The 23,467-nt window shown below is 38.8% G+C and overlaps 1 protein-coding gene across 1 annotated transcript; it reads left to right on the top strand.

Moving 5' to 3' along the window:
• Positions 1-259: 259 nt before the first annotated feature.
• LOC113078856 (sodium-dependent dopamine transporter-like) lies at positions 260-17,131 on the top strand. Its single transcript, XM_026251163.1, has 15 exons — positions 260-580; positions 1,674-2,018; positions 2,699-2,830; positions 5,239-5,452; positions 8,418-8,556; positions 8,907-9,041; positions 9,925-10,028; positions 10,140-10,264; positions 11,359-11,471; positions 13,497-13,625; positions 13,712-13,811; positions 15,420-15,520; positions 15,621-15,788; positions 16,024-16,095; positions 16,352-17,131. Exons 2-15 carry the CDS (start codon positions 1,730-1,732, stop codon positions 16,373-16,375), a joined length of 1,845 nt encoding a protein of 614 aa, XP_026106948.1. The 5' UTR covers positions 260-580; positions 1,674-1,729; the 3' UTR covers positions 16,376-17,131.
• The last annotated feature ends 6,336 nt before the right edge of the window (positions 17,132-23,467 follow it).

Below are 23,467 nucleotides of genomic sequence, written 5' to 3'. Positions count from 1 at the left end.
GTCTTTAGCAAAGACCAACCACTGATAAATCAAAATGAGATGTTTGTTTTTGTTTTCTTGTTTTAAGCATAAATCTAACTGTTTTGTTTCACTGTTAAAATGTTGAGTTTATGTTTAAAACAAGAAAACAAAACCAAACATATCTCATTTTAATTAATCAGTGGTTGGTCTTTTCTAAAGACACCTTTATCAACAGGCTGTTTAACAGGCAGGATGTTTTAAAAAGAGGAAGAAATGAAATTCAGGATAATCTCTGAAAACCAGCCTCATTGTCTCCTGGTGTTGCTTCTTCTCTGGATTTGATGAGATTTAATGAAATGAAGGAACAGATGAGGAGGTGTCAGAGAGCAGGAGGAGGAGGAGGAGGAGACATGGGAAGGTGCTTGTCCTTCATATTCCATCTGCTGTGGTCAGGGGAAGAGTGTCTGCTTCTACCTGTGTGGGAGAAAGACCGTCCACGCTCCTCATTCACGTCTGCATTTGCAAAGAATGGCCATAATTATTGCACATGCTGACGAGGATCATCAACACATGGAGAAGTAAGAGGCCGTTTGGAGAAGTGCTTTACCCTACATTGAAGGTAAAATATTATTATGCTTTTACACTGTTTTTATGACATCATTGCTTCTTGGACAGATAGTTCAGATCTCAGAAACTCAACAGGTGCTGCTTTTCTGAGAGTCGGGTTTTGTGCTCTTGTTTGGGCTGCTGTTGAGTTGGTCATAGAAACTAGATTCTTTAATAACTAAATTATTCTTGTGGTTTTATTTATTTATTTATTTATTCATTTCAGTATTTGCAGCTTAATTGTGGTAAGACTAATTTAATATTTTGTTGAATTTATTCTATACACTGGGGGAAAAAAGTGAGGAAAAATATATTTTCTCCTAGAAAATGCAAGTAACTATCACAGATAATAAAAAAAAAAATGAAAGAAAAAATGAAAAATTTAATGAAATGTGAAATTTGTGAAGTAGATAGACTCAAATAGTGTGTTATCTGTACTACAATAATCTTTATTTTATTTGGAACTTAAAAATGTTTTACTCTGTATATCAGTTAAATCAACCACACTCTGGTCTTTATTTAGCAATTAAACATCAATATATATATTTTTTTAAACTGATATAATTGGAGTATGTTTTCCAAGAAAATACCATTTCACTCTTTTTACTTCCAAAATTTATGTTCATTTGTGAAATTTGACAAACAATTTTTTATTGAAAGCAGTTTCCTCACTATTTTTTTTTTTTTTTTTTTTTCAGTTGTATGAACATTATTTTTAAACAGTAAAACTTGAAGGAGATATATTTTATAATAACTTTCAATATTAGAAGAATTGATTTGGTGATTAGTAAAATGTTTTCATTTGAGTAAAACAGTTTATTTAAATATCTGTGGCATTTGCTTGAAAGATTTTGGCCATTCCGAGACATTTATAACATGTTTATTACAACATAATAACATGTTTACTACACCATAATGACTATTTCAGAGTGATTTCTTCTTGAATGGCTCTATATGTGCTGTATTTGCTTCTGTGGAATAGCTCGGTCTAGTTCAGACACTTAGTGAGCTCCGTCAGGTCTGGTTCTCTGATCAACATGGCTGATTTGCTCCTCCCTCCGTCTCTCTCCTCCTCGCGTCCATCTCTGCACTCTTCATCCCGTCAGAGAGGCTTCTGCATCTGAGCCGCTCTCTCTTGTTCTCCACGGCCCGCTGGCGACCCATGCTAAGAGGCAAACTCCCGGTCACACACATGTCCTCGGCCATCGCACCCGTCAAACCCTCCGGCACCGCCGGCCCCAAGGAGGTGGAGCTGATCCTGGTGAAGGAGCAGAATGGGGTGCAGTTCACCTCCTCTGCCCTGGTCAGTCCCAGTGGTCAGACACACCCGTCCGGAGAGGAGCGCGAGACCTGGGGCAAGAAGATCGACTTCCTCCTGTCCGTCATCGGCTTCGCTGTGGACCTCGCCAATGTCTGGAGGTTCCCTTACCTGTGCTACAAAAACGGTGGAGGTGAGAGACAGACAAGTCTGAGATGTGCTTCACAAAGCCATTTGGATGAGATTGATTAAACTTTTGCAAGAATATAGATTTTCTGTGGAAATCTGACATTTATGGATAAATTAGACCGTTTGAGAAAATCAAGAGAGACATTGATTTAAAATGTAAAAGCTTAACGATATACAGCCTGTAAAACCTTGACGAACCAATAATGTGAACTCAATGTACATCACCAGTTTGAACCAGGGTTATTATATTTAACTATAATAATAATAATATATTTTAAAAGCTTTAAAAAAAAAATCACAGATTTTTTATTTAGTTCTCATTTTTATTTAGTTTAACTTGATATACTAAAATAACTTAAATTAAAATGTATAACAACTATATATATACATATATGTATAATTGTTATATTATATTATATTGCAAAAAAAAAAAAAAAAAAAAAAAAAAAACATTTTAGTTGTTAATTTGATTATGTTTACTGAGTTGTAACAGTTAGGGAAGAACAGTGCTCCTCTGTTTAGAGTGAATCTACACAAAGAAGAAGCTCAAACAAAAGCGAGTTTTCATTTTCAGATGATTTCAATACTTCCACTGGTGTTATTTCAGAGATTTCATCATCATACTCTTTCTTTAACATGTACATCTGAGTATGTTTGTGCTCTATAATGGTGCCGTTGTGTCAGGTGCATTCCTGGTGCCGTACCTCTTCTTCATGGTGATCGCTGGGATGCCGCTCTTCTACATGGAGTTAGCTCTGGGTCAGTACAACCGTGAAGGAGCAGCAGGGGTCTGGAAGATCTGCCCCCTCTTCAAAGGTATGTGACCTTCAGAAAGTTTCCCTTAGAGAGAGATGTACTATGATTCTCTGGCCTGTGTAAGTCATATGGTGACAGTGCTGTTATGATCAGATGTTCACTGGCTCTCGAGGCAAAAGGTGTTTGTGTTCCCGAAACAAACTCATCATGGCAAGCGGCGGACAGGTGCTGTTTATCTCCAGCTCAAATCATCTGCAGTCAAATGGAAGACAGAAAAATTGGCTTTTAGTATGAAATTTGCCTGCCAGGCCTCAGTTGTTGGTGTCACTTCACCGGTGTTGCATTATGACACCAGCATACAGAAGATACCGAAGCACAGCGACCTTAAGTTCTTCACTGTTCCTCAATAAACAAGACTTTATAGTGGGATATGAGATGCTCTCTGTAAAGAACAGATTATTCTGCAGTTCCTCAGAAAACCAGCTATGTGTCTTAAAGATCACAGAAACCAATGTGCTGGTCTAAAGAGACTGCAATGACACAGACTTCATTATTCTCCAATCAATCGTGTAGTGTACATTACCAGTTTGGACCAGGGTTATTATAGTTCATTATAAAACCAGTGAATAATTCTGACATCATTTATTCACCCTCACCTCAAATCATTCCAAAGCTGTATGAGTTTCTATCTTCTGTCAAAGACAAACGTAGATATTTTGAAGAATGTTGGTAAGCAAACATTCTTTTATTTATTCTATACCATATTCTATATCATATTATATATGATATACCATATTATATATGGTATAGCATACTTAATATACACAATTAAAAGGGCTTTTTGATGTGGTAGGTTTAAAGAAAACCAATGTGTTGATCTGAAGAAGAGAATTGGGACTTTATCGTTCTCCAATTGATCACAGCTGCTTGTCACAGCTGTTTGGATATATTAGCTGTTCTGGTGTTGGTTTGTTAGAACTGTTGGTGCATGTTGGATTTTAATCTTCTGAAGGTGATATCAGTCCATCACTGTAAATGCCTTTCAGCTGATACTTTATATCTAAACCTGATGTAAAGCCGTGTTTGTGAACACTCCTCTGGGCTGACAAAGCCTCATCTGTTTCCTAAAGACGCCTGTTTTGCAAGTCTATAACGGCTGTCAAGCATCTCGCGGAGAGAGAGAGAGATGGAGACGGACATTTTAATCACAAGTTCAGCTCTCTGTAGGCCTGCCGCTCGAGAAGAGATTACTGTAATTAGCACTGATCAACATGTTTGCTTCCTCAGGATCGATGGCCTGCGAGGGCCGGGAATCACACATGTGCTGCTGATGTATGACGGGAGAATCCTGCTGTTTGCTGTTAGACAAAGAGCTCCGTTAGATGAGCCACGGGGGGTTTATGAAAACTAACTCTGAACACTCAGACTAGCTCTCATTGTGGTTCACTGGTCTTTCTGTCATTTGGATTGATGTGCTGCAGGAACTTCTTCAGGAGTAAAGACTGCAGTAAGCAGTTATAAGAGCTAATGCCAAATATATATATACATATATAAAAATAAATAAATTATACCAGGAATGGAAATTTAGTCTAAATGAGTCTTTGATTCAGCAGCTAGTAGCTAATTTGAGATTATTTACAGTTACTATGTATTTATTATTATAGTTTATTGATACAGTTTTTATTGATATGGTTATTGATAATGTATATTTGTGAATATAATCAACATTATAAATTAAAATTAAATTAAATTAAATTTATGCATTTAGCAGATGCTTTTATCCAAAGCGACTCACAGTGCATTCAGGCTAACAATTTTTATTATTAGAAAATTAGGTTAACTTTAATTAGTTAAATTAAAGTAAATTAAATTAATAAAGATATTTAGATACATTTTGATAAGATAAATGCTAATTGGATTTGTCTTTTTAAATGTAGGAAATATATAAATAAAGCATGCATGCATACATAAATTCATTAATGAATAAACTAATTAATAATTGATCACTGGAGTACTGTACAGAGAAAATACTATTTCAGTTTTTTTACTTCTGTTACTTGTCTTTTTTATTATTATTATTTGTGAAATTTACTAGCAATTTCTGAGAGAAAATTGTTAATTGTTAAAGTAAATTCTATACCATTTATTCCACAGTTTCCGTCATCTGAATTGTTTGTTATTTCTTTTATTAAATTTTCTGTTATGAAGTTAAATATAAATGTCATCATCTAATGTCCCTGCTGAAAATATAATCTTAAACCAGGTAAGTGCCGGTTTGCTGCTGTTTTAGCTGGTGGTCTACCATAGGCTGACTGACCAGCATGGTCTGTATGGTGAGACTGACCAAGGAAGATGTGTTTGTTAAAATAGTTAGTTAACCATCACACCATCATTCAGAACATAAGCTGGTGAGCAGCTGATGGTGTTTCCAGCAAGAGTATCTTCATGTTTCTGCTTGTTTTGCTCAGGTGTGGGCTTCACGGTGATCCTGATCTCGCTGTATGTGGGCTTCTACTATAACGTGATCATCGCCTGGGCTCTCTTCTATCTGTTCTCCTCCTTCTCTGCGGAGCTGCCCTGGATCCACTGCAACAACACCTGGAACAGTCCCAACTGCTCCGACCTCAACTCCACGCTGCTCAACGACACGTACAAGACCACGCCGGCGCTCGAGTACTTCGAGTACGTACACATGACCTTGAATTCAATTCAAGTTTATTTGTTTAGCACTTTTCACGATACAAATCGTTGCAAAGCAGCTTTACAGAAAATGTACATTTCTATTTTAAAGTTTCTACATTAAATTTAGTAGTAGCTTATCAGTGGTGAGTATGTTGAGCTGATGTCCATATGACAGAAATGTACGGTAAAAGCCATGCAGTTAGTTAATGACATCTAATCAAACAGATGGTGAACACTATTAACAGCAACGACTATATGTTGCAGTCAAACTTATAGCAAAGTTTGGTAGTTTTGTTCTGTTGTCTGAGGGGTTGGCATCATCTCTTCACAGGTTTCTGGTCATCTCAGGTCTTTGTAAGGGTTGGATCCAGACTGAAACTTGTGAAATTCGTAGTTAAAGTCAATCCTGTGACAGAGAAAGAGAAATAAATAGAGATAAAATTAGCATAGCTGCTATTCAAACTAAACAAAAAATATATGTTCAACCCAAGCAAAAGAATGAAAATGTGCATTTGTACACATGATCAGATATAACTGCAGTACAAGATTATGAGATGTCTTATAGGAATGCTTGGCGAAAGAGATGTGTTTTTAATCTAGATTTATACAGAGAGAGTGTGTCTGAACCCCAAACATTATCAGGAAGACTATTCCAGAGTTTGGGAGCCACATGCTAACCTAGGTACTGCCAAAAGTCCAGAGTTTTTCGACCTTATGGTGCGGGATGTATTGCAGATTGATAGAAGATTAGTTAGGTATGCAGGAACTAGACCATTAAGGGCCTTAAATGTAAGTAGTAATATTTTGTAACTGATGCAGAATTTAATAGGTAGCCAGTGCAGAGACGCTAAAATTGGTAAGAAAGTTGGTCTTTTTTCTATTCAGTAATGAAAAGATAGATTGGTTTTATGTGTATTGGAAAAGTAATGCTGATGTAATAAATATGGACTCTCTGTGTGTATTTTGCTCTCCAAGTTCTCACATTGACCTAGTTTTCCCTTGTGTGTGACATGCCCATATTTGGATATTTTCCTATTCCTGTTCCGATTGTGTTTGATTTATCTCAGGTGTGTCTCATTAATTCCCTCGTTTAGTTCAGTATTTAATGTTTGTCCTGCCCCTTGTTTCCTGTCCAGTGCTAAACGTCTTCCTTTCCATTTATGATGCTACGTGTGTGTTTCTGCCTGCCCTGTCTTACCCTTCCAAGGATTAATAAAGACTGTTATTCATATATTTTCCATCATCTCCACGTTCCTTAGTTCCTCACAGTAGCAAACCCTGACAGAACACTGGAACTACCTACAGTATTACTGCATGTTCTCTATGTTTTGTCCAGTGTTTTTTGTTTCCATTGTTCCACATGGATTCCCATCGCCCACCCTGAATAACGTCTCCTCTTGCTGGAGCAGGGGGAGTGATCGCTCAAGGGCAATACCAAACTGTTCCTGGTCCTCATGAGTCTCACCAGCTACCTGGGCAACGTGCTCTGTCTCTCCACAATGCCAGTTTGAACACTGTGTGCAGAGCTCCATCATCTGATGACAGTCCTCAAGTGAATTTCACAACCTTTGTGGAATGGACACTGGTGAGAAATGGATCTCCATTCCCCTTCTGTTCCCAGGAGAATCTTGCCAGTTAATTTTGGGTCTGGGACTGTACAAGCCCTGAAAACCTGAAGGCTCACAAATGCCCACCTACCCGCCTGCTCCGGCCTCCTCCACCGCTGTTGTCTGGCAGCCTCTCTGCTTGCTCTCAGCCCACAATCAGTACAGTGCGAGCTCCGTGGATCTGCCATCCTTCATCGTCACCATTGCTGGAGAATTCCTGGCCTCTCCGCCTCCAGCTTCTGAGTCCTGGACTCCACCTCGGCCCGTCAACCCAGTGGCTCCACCATGGCACTTAGCTCCATTCTGTCCACCGTGGCTCGTCTGTCCACTGGTTCTGCCGGGCTCCCGCGTCCCTCTGGATTTTTGATTTGTCATCGACCATCCGTCGCCTTGGGACTCCACTCATCTGGTTTCGCCCTTGTCCCTTCATCCCTATGGTTCTGTCAGGCTCCTCCATCCCTTCGGCTCCATCTGGGTCCTCTGTCAGTCCAGCTCCACCGGTGCTCTCTGGATCCCCGCCTCCACCTCAAGCCTGAGCCATCTGCTCCACCTTAGACCTACTGATCCTGCCCATCGCCCTGGATCATTGGTTCTCCATCTCTGCCTTCCTCCTCCATGGCTCCTCCCTCTGTCGGCTCCACTGTGGGTTGCCGTCATAGCTGTGGCCTGGTTCTGGCTTGGCTCCTCCTGCTTCAAGTTCCCCCTGGTATCTCCATGGATTCTCCCTCCATCTGATCTGCACTGGTTCCCCCTGTTTCCTCCTTGGCTCCTCCCTCCATTGTCATCTCCATGGACTCTGTCTGTTGGCCCCCTCCCGGGAGTCTGTCCTCTTCCTGAGCCTCCTCCCAACTTCACAAGATTCCTTTCACAGGTTTTTTTTTTTTTTTTTTTTTTTACAAATCTTTGCAAAAATGCCTTTCCTAATAGCGTGGCTAGTCCCAATTTGCATTACTGAACAATCGGGGGGTGGCCCAATTTGAAACGTTTTTCAAATTATTTTTTTCTGTTTTTCTATTGTGTTTTCTCAATATGATTATTTAACTGCTTCCGATTGATATTTATGACTACTATAGCTTAAACTTGTGTGTGGTCTCCCATGGTTTTTAAATCGGTTAAGATTTGAAATTTGTCTGGTGTGCAGCCAGCTTAATTACCCCTTGGCAACTGTAAGTTGTCAGGACCACTCTTTCTGAAAAAGATTACTGTAGAGATCCTGAACTGTATATTTGGTGGCAGGTTATCCACAAGCAAAACCCGTTCAGGGTTTGAACCACCACCAAACTATCAAACAAGTTTAGGCAACTAGCCCATGAACCCGTAAATGTAGAGTATGATCATGGGTTGATGTTGATCTGCAGGCGAGGCGTGCTGCATCTTCATGAGAGCTCCGGCATCGATGACCTGGGTCTGCCGCGCTGGCAGCTCACCTCCTGTCTGGCCGTGGTCATCGTGGTGCTCTACTTCAGCCTGTGGAAGGGAGTCAAGACCTCAGGGAAGGTTTGAGATCTTACATAAACCTCCGGTGGTTTGATGGTCTTCTGCTGTCTCCAGACTGGTGCTTAGGGCGGAAGCACACAAACCAGACTGGCCAGGCCAGAAGACCAGCAAACATCTATCAATCAATGTTTCTGATAGACTACATGTGCTTTCGAATTTTCACAACACCATCTTCTCCAACCTACTTTACAGCTGTCATGCAGTTCTGTTCTTGGAATATAAGTTAATGTGTAGTTGTTTGGTACTTTAAGCATCGTATAAATGTGAAGTATTTATGTTGTATGGTGACATTCATGCCGTGTGTGTGTGTGTGTGTTTGTGTGTGTGTGTGTGTGTGTGTGTGTGTGCAGGTGGTGTGGATCACAGCCACTATGCCCTATGTCGTCCTCACTGTCCTGCTACTGCGCGGCGTCACACTGCCTGGAGCCATCGATGGCATTAAAGCCTACCTGAGCGTGGACTTCCTGCGCCTGTGTGATGCTCAGGTACACACACACACACACACACATTGGTTTTTATGGTTTACGGAGACATTCCACAGGCATAATGGTTTTAACTGTACAAACATGTTTTCTATAACCCTACACCCTACTGTATTTTTTTTTTGCCAAACAAATGCAGCCATCTTTCAAAAACATAAAAAAATAAAATCCTGATCCCAAAGTTCTAAACAGTAGTGTATCTCATTTTATATAGACTTTACATAGAAAGATAATAATAGTAATCGTGTTGAAGCCTGTGCAATCTTTTTGGAATAACACAATATTTAATATCCAATAACTGATATTTGGATCATTTTAGCTTTGAAATGTCCCACAGCTTTTGGGAGGTTTTATCAGAAGCAATACACTTCTAGACTCTCTCTCTCTCTCTCTCTCTCTCTTCTCTTTCACACACACACACACACACACACACTCCTACCTACTGAGATGTGTAACGCTCTCCTTTAAACGCACATGCAGTATAATTGTATTAAACAGCAGCAGAAGGTTTATCGCTCTTTGAGAGCCTGTGACATTTGTATTATAATTTTGGTCGGTCAAGTCTCACAGATTCAGACTTGTGTGTGTGTGTGTGTGTGTATTTATGAATCAATCTCATGTCCTCGTATCGCAGCGGCAGGTGAAGTTACTATCAGGCTTAAGTAAGTTTTTCCACGATCTGCGATTCTTTCCCGGAGCACCACTTGGCAAAGAGACCTCAAAGCGGCAATTTCAGAATTAGATTAGACACATGTGTGCAGCAGCAATTTGCAAAATTACCCTGTATTCACAAGTGTCTTTCATCTTTCTGCTGAATGAGTTTCCTGCAATTATCTCTAATGATAGCTGTTGTGCGGCCCCTTTGTGCGGGCCGTTTGTGTCGCAGGTCTGGATCGAGGCCGCCACGCAGATCTGCTTTTCTCTGGGAGTGGGGTTTGGTGTGCTAATCGCCTTTTCCAGCTACAACAAATTCAGCAACAACTGCTACAGGTGAGCAGAGAGTTGTGCAGTGCAGAGCAGAGAGAACGCAAACACAGTGTCACAAACTTCACAGCTGAATTCACATGATGCATGTTTGAAGTGAGTGATGTTGTGTTACAGAGACGCCATCATCACCAGCTCCATCAACTCTCTGACCAGCTTCTTCTCTGGCTTCGTCATATTCTCCTTCTTGGGTTACATGTCACACAAACACAACGTGGCTCTAGATAAAGTCGCCACAGATGGTGAGTAAGTTTCTGTTGTGTGCCTGTCATTTGACTGAAGACGTGCAGCTCACAATAACATTTAATAAACCATTTATTAATATTCATATTATTATGTACTAACACATTTGAACTTTCAATTAACATTAACTAATGCATTATAAACAAACATGAATTAACAATGATCAGTAATATTATAGTTTATGATAACATATTAACAAATGTTACTATTTTGTAAAGTGTTGCCATAATATTTCGCTGAACAACATGAACTACAGTACTTTGGGAAAATGAAGTGTTGTTGTTGCACAATAATTAACAACCCCTGTACAAGTGTTACACAGCATTTAAATAATTTACATTCAAATGTGTATATATATATATATATATATATATATATATATATATATATATATATATATATATATATATATATATATATATATATACTATTAGAATTATTTAATTTTATTCATATCAATTTAAAATACATTCTAAACTATATAAATAAAACTACATTCTAATAATATGAATTGGCTTTAGAGCTTTAAATGTGCTTGATGTGGTCTGTAAATGTGAAGTCCTGATTGTGATTGCTGTTCACCGTGACAGACTCTTATAAACAGCAGCGTCTGGAGACAAAAGAGCAAAAGTGAAGAGCAAAATCAATAATGTGTGAGAGGCAGAATGTCAGTGGAACAGAAACATGTCGATTTGTCTGATTCTAAGCAAACGTTTCTGTTTCTGTTGGACTGATTTGTATTTGCCGTCAAAAATGCATGACTAATTTATGTTTTCTTATGATCTTTAAAACCGTTTGATCTGCTGAGTTGTGCCCAAATGCTTGGAATTAATTTTATAGATAAATATCCATTCAAAAGAAAGAAGTCTCTTCTATTTATCAATTGATAAAACATACAGTAAAACATATCATAAATTGTCTGCATATGTACATATTTGCAAATAATAATAATAATAATAATAATAATAAATAAATAAATAAATATATATATATATATATATATATATATATATATATATATATATATATATAAATGATTGTGATATTCTAATCAATTCTAGATTAATACAGCATCTTGTTTGCGTCTCACCAGGTCCTGGTCTGGTGTTCATTATTTATCCAGAAGCCATTGCTACACTGCCGGGTTCATCAGTGTGGGCTGTGATCTTCTTCATCATGCTGCTGACTCTGGGAATCGACAGCGCTGTGAGTCTCAGCATCTTCTCTGATCTGATCTCCAACACAAACATTTGTCAGTACAGTATTAACACTCAAAATACTGTACATTCAAAAACCTTTAGACTACTTCTGGGTCAATCTGGACCTGAAGAATTGATACATAAAACAGTCATAACTTCATATTTTCCGACTAAAACCATATCATATCTGATCGGCAACTTCTCAATAATGATAAAATATAAAAAATAAAATATGAAATTATTGAATTTTATAAGCTCATACAAAGAATTTGGTTCCAAAACACGATATTTTGTTGTTGTTGTTTTTTGTTTTGTTTTGTTTTTTTATGTTTTCGCCAAAATCAGTGTGGTTTCTGGTCTGTTTTAAAAAGTAAATTTTACAATTTACGCAAAATGTGATATTCACAGAGTTATTAGGTCATGTTTTCTCCCTTTTTTCCCCAAACGCGACAAGCACCAGTCCTGCTTTTTTTTTTCACAAGACACAAGATTGGTCAAAAACCAACATAGACTGAAAAACAAATGTATATATATATATATATATATATATATATATTTTTTTTTTTTTTTTTTATCCAGTAACATATATATAAAAAAATAAAATGATAAATAAAAATAGAAAAGCAGCACCTGTGGTTGTCAGAATAGCAACATTTTAAGTTTTATGGATTTGACTTACATCTAAATACGGTAATTTCATTAACTGATATAATGTTAATATTCAAACCTACTGAAGTAGTGAAATCTGTTGTGTATCTCTGTAATAAACTGATCACCACCAACAGCAGACGCTGATGAGAGTCACATGATGAACCAAAGCCTATTGCAAGGTGCACACAAACACTAATCACCATCATGCTAACCCACATGAAACTGAAATAATACATTCATCTAACAACATTAGATATACAACCCTAATATACATGACTCAGTTATTTCAATGAAAATAAAAAAAAAGTAGAATATAACCCAGAGAATTCTGGGAAGGCCAATTTATGGTTATGAACTGTAAATTATACTTTCTTTTTCACTTCCAAAAACTGTATACTGCTGTAAAATTACATGCAATGTCCAATACAATTTTTCACCGTATATAGTAGGGGAGCTTAGCATTAATCAATTAACAGGTTTTTAATATAGCGTTGTACAGTCTTTTACCTTTAAAATTACGGTCATTTTTTACATATTTATTTCTAACAAAACAACATCAACACAACACTGATATTACTCTAAAAAGATTTCAAGCAAAATAAAGTAATTGTACTTGCTTTTTAATTTGCTTTTACTTGCAGATGAAAAACTGCGGTCAGTTTTTCATGCTGCAGTGGTTCATCAATAGGTGACGTATTCATGTTTATCAACAAAATTCAGCCCAAAAGTGTGTGAAACATGGGCAAATGTTTTTTTTTTTTTTTTTTTTTTTTTTTGATGGTGCCTAATGGTACTCCATACATACATCTCCGGTCCCACTTTATATTAGGTGGCCTTAACTACTATGTACTTACATAAAAAATAAGTACAATGTACTTACTGTGTTCATATTGTGTTGTAAAACACTTTTGCTGCTATTGAGGTGGGACAGGGGTAAGGTTAGGGAGAGGGTTGGAGGTATGGGTAAGTTTAAGGGTGGGTTAAGGTGTAAAGTATGGGTCAACAGTGTAATTATAAATGTAATTACAGAAAATAAATACAGATGTAATTACATGTCGTTTTTTTTAAATGTTAGTACAATGTAAAAACATGTATGTACACAATAAGTACATTGTACTAAATTATTAATTAAAATGTAAGTACATAGTAGTTAAGGACACTTAATATAAAGTGGGTCCACATCTCCTACAAATATTTTAAGTTATTTTGTTCAAAGGGTTGTTCCATTGCTAATCTTTTTTTTTATATTTTTTTTTATGTCTGTATCTATTCCGGGTCAAAATGGACCCGTGTGGGTCAGGGTCAGTGCTGTAAATGAAGACTGCAGGCTCAGTCCTGATGAACGCCAGCGCTGTAACTGCATCTGAACGCTGTTTTTCAGATGGGAGGGATGGAGTCTGTGATCACGGGACTCATCGACGAATTCAAGTTCCTGCACAAACATCGAGAGCTCTTCACACTCTTCATCGTGGTCTCCACGTTCCTCATCTCTCTCAGCTGTGTCACAAACGTACGTGAGAATGAGTTTTCTGTCTGATTATGAGGAGCGTCTGGTGTGGAGTCTTGATCTGGTCTCGCCCCTCTGTCTCTCTGCAGGGGGGCATCTACGTCTTCACGCTGTTGGACCACTTTGCTGCCGGGACATCGATTCTGTTTGGAGTGCTGATTGAGGCCATCGGCATCGCCTGGTTCTACGGTGAGACGTGTGCTGCTCCTGCATGTGTGGTGAAGCTGATGTGGCATTAGGGGCTGATGGTCTATCAGACGGCTGTGCTCCGGGGCCGCTGGCGCTCATTAGGACCCCAGAGCTCAGATATCAGCCGAGGAACGCTCTTCATACAAACACCTATCAATCAGACATTCGATTCTAACTGCAGATTGACAGTTTGATCTAGTTTTGATCTTATTTTCATTGTTTAATTTGATGTGTTGAAATAACTAAAACTAAAACTTAAAATAATAATAATAATCATAGTAATAATAATTATAAAACAAAACTATGTAACTAAAAAGACTAGTAAAAGCAACAAAACATATTTACATATTTATATTAAGAAAAAAATTCTCTGAAAAGTTTTAAAACAAAACAGATGAAAAAAGTGATCAGTTTTTCATGCAATGGTTCATCATCAGGTGTTAATCCAGCCCAAAAGTGTACGAGACATGGGATAAAGGCAAAATATATTTGACAAAAGTTTGTGCTGTCAAACGATTAATCGTGATTAATCGCATCCAAAATAAAAGTATGTGTTTAAATAACATATGTGTGTATACTGTGTATATGTATGATGTATATTAGGTTAGAAATTCTCCTCAAATGTCTCCATGTAATCCAAGCACTGACTTTCTCCTGGAAAAGCCATTTCTTTGCCTTCGGTGATCTGGCATGCGGTCGCAGGGATGTGATCTTTGCAAACAGACCCGAGGCAGCGAGCGGTTCCTGAAGACCTGATCTTCAGCGTGACTCAGTGAGCTCAGGACCATCAGAGCGTTTGACCTGTGGGGGTCACAGGCTGCCAGACACACGGGCCCCGGGCCCCGCTGGCCTTTCTGGAGGCTGCTTTACCTGCACCTTCGTCCCTGAGCTCTGCTCTCGCTGTCTCCTGCGATCAGACGTCAAGTCTCGATCAAACCCCGCAGCCACAGACTCACAGAGATCTGCTCTACAGGGCGTTTGCTTCCAAGGATTCTGTCATTTTCATCAAAACTCAAAGTGATATTGTTTCCTGTGGAGCGTGGTTTAATGCTGTCACTTTGTCAGTATTGCCATATTCACATGTTAAAATATGCTGTTTTTTCAAGTGCGTTTAAGGAGAAGGGACTGTGATCTTTATTATGTTTATTAGTGGCTTCTACAAATCTACATGCCAGCTGTGATATACCATGATAAATATTTATACTGGCTACTACAGTTCAAAAATAACATATATACATATGTATATATAAATCCTATTTATCAAGGATGCATTGAATTTAAAAAAAGTGACAATTCTAATGCTCCAAAAAGATTTATATTTCAACCAGGTTTCTACTCATCTATGAAAAATAAAATATTCCACAAAAAAAGAAAAAAAAGAAATAAATTGTGATGCCCAACTGTGTTCAACGTTGATAATAATCAGAAATGATTCTTGAGCAGCAAATCTGATATGATACGTAGAAGATGTCGTCAAACTATTTATAATTCAGACCAGCCGCAATAACATCTTTGATTTTTGTGATATCGATTGACCAACAACATTAGTAGATATCATTCAGAGTTTGGATTGAATGGCATGAACACTGTAATGTTGTTGATGTTCAGGTGTGGATCGCTTCAGTGATGATATCCAGGAGATGATCGGACAGAGACCTGGACTCTACTGGAGACTGTGCTGGAAGTTTGTCAGTCCGTGTTTCCTCCTGGTGCGTTCACCGTCTCTCTGTCCAGCACAACACAAGTACAGTATCATCAAACCTCTTCAGACACCACTAACCGTGTCTGTTTTCTCTCCCCTGCACTCAGTTCATGGTAGTCGTGAGTTTTGCGACGTTCAATCCTCCCAAGTACGGCTCGTATTATTTCCCCACGTGGGCGACGATGCTGGGCTGGTGTCTGTCCATCTCCTCCATGATCATGGTGCCGCTCTACGCCCTCTACAAGTTCTGCTCTCTGCCCGGAAGCTTCTGTGACGTGAGGATTTCATATTCATCAATACGCAAAACACTTTATCAAGCTGAATCAAGACACATTAACTTCTATAAGGCTTTATACAAACACTGTTGTGAAGCAGCTTCGCAGTAATAAAGTGGAATAAGGAATACTTAATTAATTATGATACAAATTCAGTAAATTTTAATCAGACTCAGATCAATCGATGGTTGTTTCTGTGACTCTTTGTGACTGTGCTGCTGGATTATTTCGGTAGAAACTGGCGTACGCCATCACTCCTGAGACTGAACATCACCTGGTGGAGCGTGGAGAGGTGCGGCAGTTCACGGTAAGATCATGGCTGCTTTCATGTGTTCGGATGAACAAGGAAGATTACATAAATTTCATGGGTGAACTTTCAATTATGCTAAATCTGACATTTTACTGCACCGTTATCACAGTCCATTTCCGGCGCAGATATGGTGTGATCGTTCTGGACTCACTAGTGTTGAATCTTCAGTGATTTCTGATCTGATTTCTGCTAGTTGTATATTTTGAGCTTGTGTTGTGAAGAGTGCTGTATGAATATGACTTGTTTCTCACAGCTTCAACACTGGCTGGTGGTTTGAGGTGGTGATGATGAAGATGATGATGATGATGGCACACGAGGACTCGCTTCACGAGGGAAACGCTGACAGAAGCGTATTACTAGTTGTTTCTTTCTTGCATAATCAGACATGTGGCTGTTTCGTGACTTGGATCACAGTGTGTCAGTATCAGTTTTACTCTCTCCGTATACGATGACTGTTATGATGCCTGATGTTGTCCCCACTGACTGTTTATTATATAGCTTTTGTTTGTGGTCAGGGTTCAACTGAGCCTTATTGAAAAATGTGTTTGACGTGTCAAAAACTGTACAAAATACATCTTTAGCAACACTGACGTTTAGAGACGTGTAAATAGTGTTATTGCAAAAAAAAAAAAAAAGTAAATAAATGAACTCTATCCTCTCTGTGTCTGAGAAGTGCAAATGCATTTACGACTGAACAAGTTCAGTTGACCACAACAAAACTCGTTCATTTTCATGCTTGCTTTCAGTGTGGATCATATGCTGCATAAGAGCAGAAGACATTAGGTCAGCGGAAGGTCAAAGCGCTGGTCACTGTAGGAAACAGCATGCAGTGATTATACCGTTTGCAGACTTCTACAGGACAGATTTACTCCATGCAGTGGTTAACCTTCCAAACCAATAAAACACAGCAGCTTTTAGAGGATTTCTGTCGCACTGAATGTTGTCATTTACAGCTGTATTATGGGACTATCAGACTTTTATTTACATGAAAGTTTATTACAAATATTTAAAGTCTTTACATTTAATAATTTCAGTGCCTGCTGAAATTTGTCAACTACTGAAATGTCAATAAAAAGTGTTTATGAAAAAAAAAAAAGAGTTTGATTTAATTTTTTTTTTTTTTTTCTGACACTAATGCACGATGCATGTTGTTTGGGTCAATATTTATGGAAGAGAAGAGCTGATTTGAATGGTGTGGTCATATTAAGATATCTCAAAACAAGAGACAATGATGGGGATAAAAGCAGTGTCCAGTTTCTACTCAAACTAATTTAGTTTAGGATATTTTATTCTACTGCATAACAGTCCATATACAGTCTACACTGTACTATAAGTTCATATTGTGTGAGTCAGAAATTATAAGCAAATCTTAAATATTTTCAAGAATATCAGAGCAGATGAACAGTGCATGAATGTGTCACTGCTTGGGCTGTTCTTCATTTATTAACATTTATTAACAGTGCCAATTAGTTCATCATGAAATGATATATGTAAAAAATAAATAAATATAAACTGCTGTGAATGTGCTCACACACAGTTCATCTGAGATCAGGATGAGTGTGTTTCTTCATCAGGTTTGGAGATATGTAGTCTCTTCAATGGATGCTCTGCAGTGAATGGGTGCCGTCAGAATGAGAGTCTGATAAAAACATCACAATAATCCACAGCTCTCCAGTCCATCAGTGAACATCTGGAGAAGACAAAAGATTAAACAAATCCTCATTTAGATCATTAAGATGATTTTAACTCAAACACATAGAGTCTATAATCCATAATAACACTTCCTCCAGTGAAAAAGTGCATCTGCTGTTGTCTCTCACAGATTTGTTTAGATCTGTTTAAACACTGCTTGATTTCTCTCCTGGTTCAGATCAGAAAAGGGCAATTATGAAGCATGTCTGTAACAAAGAGTTGAATTTCTAGCTTTAGCGGAAGTTTGCCCCGCCCCCCCGGCTCATGTTTATAACAGTGATCTTGAGGGGTAGACTTGTTTAAAGTTATGAAATCATCTGGTTTTAGCCAGGTTTCTGTCAAACAGAGCACATCTAGTTTATAATCAGTGATCACATCATTTGGAAACTAAACCAGTCCTTTCAGCAGTTCACTCAAACACACCTGCATCTGAATACAAACATGACCACTTAAACATTCATACATTTAATTCACTTGATATGTTTCAAGTTATTATGCTGCTATAATAAACAAAACCTCATAATATAATAAGAAAAAAGAAAAAAAGATAGGACCATTTTCATTATAATTTCCCTTAATATGTTTTTTCTTTATTTCATTTATAATTATTAAACTCATAATCTTTAAAGATGTAAACCATCATAATTGGCCACTAATCACTTATTTCCCCAAACTTTTATCACACAGTTATTCTGAAGCAGATATAGGGGTGGGTTCTAAATGGTTTTAACAAATTATTTTTTGTTATTTCCAATTTGTGGACATTTTGTAATCTACAAAAAAAAAAAAAGAAAGATTTGAAGCGTGTGAATGCTGTTCACTGTGCTAACAGTGAGACGGTCTAGAACAGATTCATTTAGACACATGCAGGTGCTTTAGTGAATGAGACACATATTTGAGTGTCTGTATACTACTGTAGAATAAGAACGAACTGTTTCACGTACATTAATGAGTCCGTACACTTATCGTTGATAAACCATTTTAACCATTTTTGTGGCTGTCATATTTTCTGGGATGTTTTGGCGGTCAATAAACCATCAGACGGAAAGGTTGTATTATTACATAACAAATCATCCAGCACTTAATAAAGGAACAGCAGAGGCCTTGTGATCTTTCTGGAGATGACCGCTGTGTTCCTGAATCCTGCTTGTTGATTATATGCGAGGGCCTCGATCTGAGGAAGATTTCCCAGCACAGACACACACCTGAGGACAGATGGGTAAATCAGATCGCTTCAGAGCTGTCCGACAGGCACAGCTTCATATTAGGCAAATAAATGAGCTGATGTAGACGTGCAAATGACACACTAACCCTCATTGATTGAAGCTGATCAGCAGCTGCGGACGCTTAGCAGACAAATTGGCATAAATGTGTCCATCTGGAGCACATCATCACCAGAGCATGACACCTGCTGCGCTCAGGACAATACGGCTTTACTTTAGTCATTAAAAAACATTAGCATTGAGCTTTAGTCAGTGAGGGGCTGACAGTTTGATAATTTTCATATTTTCAACATCTTTTGAAATGCCACGACTCAAGATTTTGTTTTGTTTTTATACATATATATCACAGATAGTTTCAAAAATCAAATGTGTACAGTACCTATGCAAACAATAGTGTGATAAAAGACAACTAACTGAATTTAGTTACATTATAAATTGCTATGATAATTTTGTGCAGTATGTTGAGACCTGAATGACCGTCTTACTCTGGGAAACATCGAGAGACATGCTTTCCTTGATCTGTGCAAGATCTGTGTAATAGTTTTAGTTCCATCTGAACAGATGTTCTTCTTCGGTGGTGAATCCAGCGAGCGATGTAAAGGCAGATCTGCAGAAGGTTTGTGCTGGAGATGATTGTGAGCTGTGTTGTATGTCGTGTGCTGACAGTGTCGCTGGGATAGAGTCGTCTCAGTCCTCGTGTTGTCAAAGAGCTCCAATTATCAAGCACTTTGGGCTGCACAAGGACACGGTGTAAACGCAGCCATCACTACAGCCAATAAACAACAGCAATTACCCGTAATTTCATGTCATGCTGCAACGGTTGAATCTAAAAGCATATTTGCAAAGGACAAAAACAAGAGCAAAGCCCCTGCATCTGTTCCTCTCTCTCATAAACACACACAGCTTCACATTAGCACACATTACTCTTAAATGGCAAACTGACCGCATATCACATGTTGCTGTTACCTTTTTCCTCTCATTTGATGCTTTTGAATACTCACATTTAAAAAAACTCAGCGTTAAGTATTTGAGCCTGATCTGAAGCGTCTGAGCAGCACATTCAGACCAGACTGATTGATGAATCTGTGCTCATATAAAGATTATTACTGAAGAATGGAGCCATTCAGAACTGGACTGGACTGGACTGAAGAGCACATTCAGATGACAAGGTGCTCTTCACATATACAGGTTTCTTTATAGACAGAGGTTGGAAATCTGTCATTGGAAATGCAGAACACAAAAGAAGATATTTCAAAGTATCTTCATTTCAGTTCCACAAAATAAATGAAGTCTTTGGAAAGACACAATGGTGAGTAAATGATGACAGAACGATAAATAAAGCCTCTACTCTCTAATATTCATCTGCACAAAGTATCCAAACAAACACACATGAGTGAACTATTAATCAGTTTAACATGTCTTCAGTTATGTCATGCTCAAATAAATCAGTTTCCTCACACAGAGTTGCTCTATTCCTCAGTTTGACAGAGGGCGCCACCTTGTGCTCAGTGATGATACTGCGGTGCTTTCTTCACTCAAGTTTTGAATTACAGTGTTCTAAAAATCAGCATCAAGACAGAATGAAGACAACGATTCTAAAAATCTGAAACATGTTATTAAATATTCCTTTATGATTGCAGAAAATAAGCCGATATGTGAAGCTGTATGTTTAGCAAGCACAGTAGCAGTCTCAAGGGAAGACAGTAGAGCGTAGTGAGCACTAGAGAGGGGTCTATATTCCCCTACAGACCTGTTAGCAAGCATCATTTATCTTTGTGCAGCACTGACTGGAGTCCCAGCTGATCCACTGAATAAAATGAGTTACATTCCCTGTGTTCATGGATCAGAGGAAAGCTGCGGTCAAAAACAAAAGCACCAAAATGAGGCACTTTTCTTACAAGAAGCATTAAAACCATGTTGTCGATTGCTTCCTTGTTTTCAAACGTTTGCATCTGAAGTCACTGAACTCTCAGTCACAGTTGTTTCTGACAGTCGAGCTAAAAGTGTGTGCACGGTGTTTTTCTTTCTGGCCAAGAGCACGAGACATGAAGGATCTTCAAACTAAGGTTTGTTTCTATTGTTTTGGTGCAGTTTGATAACATCATTTCATCCTTTCAGCACAGCTATACTGAACTCATCTCCTGCACTGTCATGAATCAATATCACTGTACTTGAACTTCAGTTTTCTTAAAGGCTGATGCTCTGAAAAAACAAATATATATATATATATATATATATATATATATATATATATATATATATTTCAGCTGTAAACGGCTGTGTAATGCACGTGTAGGTAAGTTTTGGGAGTAATACAGGCACATTTCCCAGTGAGCCTGAGCTGATATTTCCAGTCTTATCATGACTGAAAGACGTCTGGTGTCCTTTACACCTGTCAGACATGAACCCACAGTCTCTGTGATGTAAGCTTTGTGTCTAACCACATCCTTAGATTAATCAAAAGTGATTAGATGATTTTTGTGAAATTCTGTGCAGTCCGGATCCAAATAGCACCTAAAATGTAATCCTCTTTAATGTGACTTTCATTTGTATTTACATTTGTACATGTAAAGAATACAAATGTTGTATTTAACAGGGAAATGGCTAGTGTGCTTTAAAGATGGGAAAAATAAAGAAGGGTCAAAAGAAAATAAAAATGTGCCAGTGACTTGCTGGCATGCATGAGTCCCAGTCATGTACTGAACATGTCTTGCTTGGTCATCGTAAGGTCTCATGCCATCTTCATTCTCTTCCTTCACCTCTTCGTCTTCCTCCCTGATGTCCAAGGGCACTCTTGCCCACACTGCAGTGTTGTGCTCCATAGCTGTTACAGTTATTACAGCACAGCACTTTAGTGTCACAAAGAGAAGACCACCACTGGACTTGTGAATAGCCGAATGCATAGCTTCCACCTCCCTGGGATCTATTCCACTAATTGCAGAAGGCAATTGCATTAATTATCTCTTCCCTTATTTATTTTCTTTTTTCTCTTGCAAGGTATATTAATAGCCAAAGGTGGTGGTTTTATAAATTTATGCTGATAAACCATATGCCCAATAAACATTTGTTCTGCACCTATTAGAATGTAAATGTTACATAATAGATAGGCCCTAATAATATACATTTAATTGTAAATAGCCACATTGTCACGGAGACGAACCCCGTGATTCCTATGCTGGCCAGCGGAGGGCATCATCACCTGAATACTGACACACACGCATCCATTTCATTCACTTACACTGACGACACTACATTTCCCACAGGCCCCGTCCTTGGACTCTGATCACCTGCACAGGTGATCGTCATCAGACTGTGTATTTAAGCTGGACTTCCACCACAGTTCAGACGCGAAGTCTTGATTTGCTGTGTCTGTCATTTCTGAGCGTTATTACCCGTGTTTGATACGAACGCCGGAGGAATCCGCCATTGCCCACGCGGCAGGAACGCCATCTCAGGCCAACCCCCGTCTTGCTTTCCCGGATAAATACAACGGTGACGCCAGCAAGTGTAAGGGATTTCTATTGCAATGCTCTCTGTTTGTGGAACAACAACCCTCACTGTACACTACGGATACTGGGAAAATCGCCTTTGTTTGTTCTCTGTTGACCGAGAAAGCACTCGAATGGATTACGGCAGTGTGGGGGTCCGATGGATCCACATTTACCTCCTTTCAGGATTTCCTGCAGCAATTCCGGGCCGTATTCGATCATCCTAAGGAGGGAAAGGGGGCTGGAGATCGCTTACTGGAGTTGTCACAAGGCAGGATGACGGCGGCGGATTACGCTCTACGATTTCGCACTCTAGCGGCACATACTAACTGGGTGAGCGACACATTAAAGGTACTCTTCCAAAGGACTAAATTATGATCTACAAACGGAACTAGCCTGTCGAGACGAGGGCAGAGATCTCAACAACTTCATTGAGCTGACCATATCCATTGACAACCTGCAACGTGCCCGGCGATCCAATTCCCGTCACACTGTGCACCCAGTATACTTGCCTGCTCAGGAAGCTACTGAACCCATGCAGGTTAACACTTACCACCTATCTACGGAGGAGAGAGATCGACGCATTTCCAATAGATTGGCCATGTATTGTGGACTACCCGGCCATCAACGCCATAACTGTCCTACTCGTATGTCAACCTTCTCTCAGCGCTCGGTGAGTTGTCCCCTCACTTCCATGTGTGATACCCAGAGTGTAAGCATTCCTGTTGAGTTTTGGATTAACGACAGACAAGTTGTCACCTCTGCCTTACTCGATTCCGGGGCTGCTGGTAATTTTATCTCTGAAGAATTCGCTAAGAGCTATAATGTTCAACTTATCCCATGCTCTACCTCTCTCTCAATGGAAACAATAGATGACCACTCGGCTCTGGGTCCATCACTCATCTCACCCACAAGGTTGTAATGGCGGCTGGTTTGTTGCACAAGGAGAGGATCCAATTCTACATC

The sequence above is a fragment of the Carassius auratus genome, unplaced genomic scaffold, assembly GCF_003368295.1.
Source record: "Carassius auratus strain Wakin unplaced genomic scaffold, ASM336829v1 scaf_tig00026875, whole genome shotgun sequence".
NCBI classification, from domain to species: Eukaryota; Metazoa; Chordata; class Actinopteri; order Cypriniformes; family Cyprinidae; genus Carassius; species Carassius auratus.
This window is presented reverse-complemented; position numbering and strand designations above follow the sequence as displayed.

What these genes read in the sequence shown, in the direction of transcription:
- LOC113078856 (XM_026251163.1), top strand. Translation starts at nt 1,730, where the DNA reads ATGCTAAGAGGCAAACTCCCGGTCACACACATGTCCTCGGCCATCGCA. An exon ending in TGCGCCTGTGTGATGCTCAG is followed by an intron (nt 9,042 to 9,924) that starts GTACACACACAC and finishes TTTGTGTCGCAG; the next exon opens with GTCTGGATCGAGGCCGCCAC. An exon ending in AGATAAAGTCGCCACAGATG is followed by an intron (nt 10,265 to 11,358) that starts GTGAGTAAGTTT and finishes GCGTCTCACCAG; the next exon opens with GTCCTGGTCTGGTGTTCATT.